Raw genomic sequence first — 4,314 nt, forward strand, 5'->3', positions numbered from 1 at the left:
ATCGTCAATTTTATTGCACTCTTGTAGCCTGTGAGAAGCTTGTCCAACATCGTCTCGGATGGTTTGGGCATATTCAGTGCAGGCCTCCAGAATCTCCAGTGCATAGCGGACGGCTAAAGCGTGCGGAGAATGTCAAGAGAGGTCGGGGTAGACCGAATTTGACATGGGAGGAGTCCGTTAAGAGAGACCTGAAGGATTGGAGTATCACCAAAGAACTAGCTATGGACAGGGGTGCATGGAAGCTTGCTATCCATGTGCCAGAGCCACGAGTTGGTCGCGAGATCTTATGGGTTTCACCTCTAGCCTACCCCAACTTGTTTGGGACTAAAGGCTTTGTTGTTGTTGTTGTTTGTTGTTGTTCTTCTTCTTGTAGCCTGTGAGAAAAATACGCTTAAAGCAGCTAATAAAGATTTTTTAACTCCCATTCTTGTAATTTTCATCTAGACTAAGAATCAGCAAATGTCTGACGAGAACTTGAGGGTACATAGCTCATTCTATTATCTGTATGACAGATTAGATATCTTTAATATTTCAAAACTAAAATACGACGTGCTCAAGAGCTCTAAAAATGCACGTCCAGATAGCCTTAGTTACTATCTTTTGTCATGCCATGACTTGCATTAGTATTGTCCTCCCCAGAATTCCCCTAGAAAATCAGATTTGTGTGTCAGTTGTTGGTTTGTATACTACATGCAGGTTGTAGTTGATGGATATTCTGCCCCACTGACTGCTGGAAACATTGCGAAACTGGTAAGGTAGCATTACTCTGACCCCATCCCATCATTTCCTGCCTAGTTGTGGTGAAATTTACAAATGCAAAATAAGCAAATACGATTGTCTTTATATAAGGAATATCTGCCAGAGCTTCAGTCTGACATATGCACTACGCTGTTGTGTTCCAGTTTTTTGTTTACAACTACTCCCTCTGTTCACAGATGTAAGATGTTTTGGATATTTCAATATGGACTACATACGACTGAAATGAGTGAATAAACACACTAAAACGTGTCTATATACATCAGATTCAGAAAAATGTTAGAACATCTTATATTTGTGAATGGATGGATACTTGCTTTGATGTCTCAATAGAGTAAATTTTGCTTCAGGTTTTGGATGGGGCATATGATGGTGCAACACTGAAATCTGTGAGCCAGGCAATTATTGTAGACAGTGAGACCGGGAAGAAAGGGTATACTCTTCCATTGGAGGTCATGCCTGCTGGACAGTTTGAACCACTATACAGAAGCCCGCTAAGTATTCAGGTCACTCATTCACACTACTTCAACAGTGAAATAATCATGTCCTCTATATCTTGACTTGTTTCCTTGGCTTCATATAATTTAGGATGGAGAATTGCCAGTCCTTCCAATGTCTGTATACGGCTCTGTTGCCATGTCACATAGTGAGGATTCAGATGAATACTCGTCACCAACCCAGTTCTTCTTCTATCTGTATGATAAGAGAAATGTGAGTAAGGCTACATGTTTATCCACTAACATAAAAAATCAGTAGGCGCAATCACCCAAATACATATTTGTTCTGCATTTTGTTGACTAGGTTGGATAAGTATATGATTTTGGAAGGTCTGGATAAGTATATGTGACTCAAGAATGCACCAAGTTTCTTCTCCTTTTGTGAACCATATTTGCTGTCCTAGGGTTGCTTTGTGCCATGTATGAAAAATTGTATAATTCTTTTTTTGGGGGAAAGGCCATCATGGCTAGCTTTATTAAATCAAATAAGAATTACATCGTTCATTAATTGACTAACTAAGAACCCTGGGGGTTCATCAGTCAAACCATCATCACACTTATTATAATAAGTTATATAATTCTTGAAATATCTATGCAAATACAGGCACTACCAAGGCCACTCAAGTAATGCAATAGTTATGAATGCCCAATCTCCTCTACCATCTGCTTCGGGGTTATTGCGCTGTCTAGGAGTAGAAGCATCAACTGTGTAAATAGTTTGATTTGTGATAATTTCTCTGTTGTTTGCAGTCTGGTTTAGGAGGAATATCTTTCGAGGAGGGACAATTTTCAGTTTTTGGGTAAGTCGCGACTTAATATTACACTCCCATGAATAGATAGTACTAGAAATGATCAGATATTATGGTCCCTAAAAAGAATTGATATCCTCCTGTGGATTAAAAGGAAAGAACTTCCGTGTGGAAACAAACATCTACAGGTATGCCACAGACGGAAGAGATGTCCTTTCACAGATTAAGGCTGGAGATAAAATTCGCTCGGCCAAGCTGATACAGGGCAGGGAACGCCTTGTACTACCGGCAGCAGCTTCAGCGCCAGCCCCAGCAGATCCAACGCTGGCTCCGGCAGAGAGCTGATACAATCAACCGGACGCACAGCAAACTGGCAGCATTCTTTCATTGATCAGGAGACAACCATTTTGTATACCAAGATCATGTAAAGTTGAACAGAGACAAAACATATATGTGTATATAGAGAGATAATCGTCGCACATTTGCACATGAAAACAATTCCGGTGTCTGTGTTGGTCATTGCACAATCCGAATAGAATGCATTTCTTGTTTCTTTTGATCTTTTCTATGTTTGTCAGGAAGTTGCTGCCGGCGTGCATCTCTCGCTGAGCCAGGCGAGGATGTCGCCCCGGACACGCTCGATGTTCTCCTCCGGCTCGCCGAAGAGCATGGAGTGGAGCATCCCGTCGTACATCTTGATGGTCTTGTCCTCGCTGGCCGCGGCCTCGTACAACGCGCCGCTGACGGCGGGGTCGGTCACCTCGTCGGCGCTGCCGTGCACGACGAGGAACGGGATGGTGACCTCGCCGAGGCGCGCGCCGAGCTCGTCGGTGGCGCGCAGCAGCTCCATGACGGTGCCGAGCCTGGGCCGGCCGTTGTAGCGCATTGGGTTGCGCGCGGCGATCAGGCGCTTGGCGGGCACCTTGACGGACTTCTCGATGAGGTCGGCCGTGGGCACGATGGGGAGAGTCGGCGCGAACCGCGACACGAGGGTGAGGATCTCCGGCACCGGCCAGCGCGGGCGGATCCGGTCGGAGATCCTGCACATGGGCGCCACCAGTACGGCCCCCGCCCACTCCCCCGGCGGCGTGCGGAGGTGGATCAGCAGGCAGATGGCCCCGCCCATTGACTCCCCGAACAGGAAGCACGGCAGCCCGGCGTGCTCCTCGCGCCGCCGGACGGACCGGAAGAAGGCGAGCAGGTCGGCGACGGCGACCTCGAGATCGGGGACGAAGGCCTGCAGGCCGTGGGAGCGGCCGTGGCCGGGGAGGTCGGCGGCGAAGCAGGCGAAGCCGGAGCGGGCCAGGAAGACGGCCGTGGCCTGGAACGTCCAGCTGATGTCGTTGCCGTAGCCGTGGACCATGAACACGAGCGCCCTCGGCCGCGCGCCGGCGCCCCCACCCGCCGGGCGCCACGAGCGCGTGAAGAGGCGGCGCGCGCCCGCGTCGTCCGGCGTGGAGAAGTAGGACGACTCGCCCTCCGCGCCGTGGGCTGCGTAGTACTCCGCCTCCGTGGCCGGGTGCTCGCCCCAGAAGTTCACGGGCGCCTGCGTGTCTTCCTGAGTCATGGTGAGAGGCGCTGGGGGCGTGCGGGCGTTCGGATGGATGGGGAGGGGAAGTCGTTGCTGCCTGTTGCGTAGCAGCAGGGGAGGCCGTTTCACTCACGCTCGCGTTTTTGGGGCGAGTGGATTGGGTTCAGTTTCCGGGGTTGGTGGACCTGTTTGTGCCGTCGACCTGTATGGGCCGTGCTTTTAAGATCGGCCCGGGCATGGATTTTTGGCCTGGCACGTAAATAAAAAGATCGGGTCGGGCCTCACGGCCTTTTTATTCGCGGACTGGCATGGCCTGACTCGCGGTCCAAGTTGGCCCTTTTAGTACCCCTCAAAAAAAAGTTTTAGCACTGCTTGGGGCTGTTTTGGCCTTTGTAGAGCTTTTCGGCTTTTTAGGCAGTTTTGGCCATTTTAACCTAAAAGCAAAAGGCCTGAAAGGTCGAGACGGCCCAGAAGATCAAAACCACCCACAAGGCCGCAAAGCAATGTGGGCCGGCCCGTAGTCGTGTCGTGCCATGTTGTTCATTTTAGCTCGCGTGTTAGGCCGATCCTAAAGCTCAGGTCTTCGGGCTGGCACGACACCTTTATAAAAGGGTTACATGGGTTGTGTCGTGCCAGACCCTTTTATAGCCGTGTCGTGTCGTGCTGACCCGGCCATATGGTTAGGTTTGCTTTGATGAAAATATTGCTGACTATCTTTAAAAAAATCCATGTTTTTTTGCGGGTGAAAAAAAATCCATGGTTGGCGTCCGAGATGGGTGGC

At 49.6% G+C, this 4,314-nt stretch overlaps 2 protein-coding genes across 3 annotated transcripts in view; one reads left to right on the top strand and one right to left on the bottom strand.

Annotated features, from left to right (window-relative positions):
* LOC123052378 (peptidyl-prolyl cis-trans isomerase CYP37, chloroplastic) overlaps positions 1-2,561 on the top strand; it is a 5,870-nt gene extending 3,309 nt beyond the window's left edge. For both annotated transcript variants that reach the window (XM_044475526.1, XM_044475527.1), the window contains 5 exons: positions 697-750; positions 1,107-1,262; positions 1,345-1,467; positions 2,004-2,053; positions 2,191-2,561. In XM_044475526.1, coding sequence (XP_044331461.1) covers positions 697-750; positions 1,107-1,262; positions 1,345-1,467; positions 2,004-2,053; positions 2,191-2,347 — 540 coding nt within the window. In that variant the 3' untranslated portion in view covers positions 2,348-2,561. The remainder of the gene's footprint in view (positions 1-696; positions 751-1,106; positions 1,263-1,344; positions 1,468-2,003; positions 2,054-2,190) is intronic.
* LOC123052379 (caffeoylshikimate esterase) lies at positions 2,353-3,756 on the bottom strand. Its single transcript, XM_044475528.1, has one exon. The coding sequence runs from the start codon at positions 3,567-3,569 to the stop codon at positions 2,577-2,579; it is 993 nt and encodes a 330-aa protein (XP_044331463.1). The 5' UTR covers positions 3,570-3,756; the 3' UTR covers positions 2,353-2,576.
* Positions 3,757-4,314: the final 558 nt, after the last annotated feature.

This window comes from Triticum aestivum, chromosome 2D, assembly GCF_018294505.1.
Source record: "Triticum aestivum cultivar Chinese Spring chromosome 2D, IWGSC CS RefSeq v2.1, whole genome shotgun sequence".
Lineage (NCBI taxonomy): Eukaryota > Viridiplantae > Streptophyta > Magnoliopsida > Poales > Poaceae > Triticum > Triticum aestivum.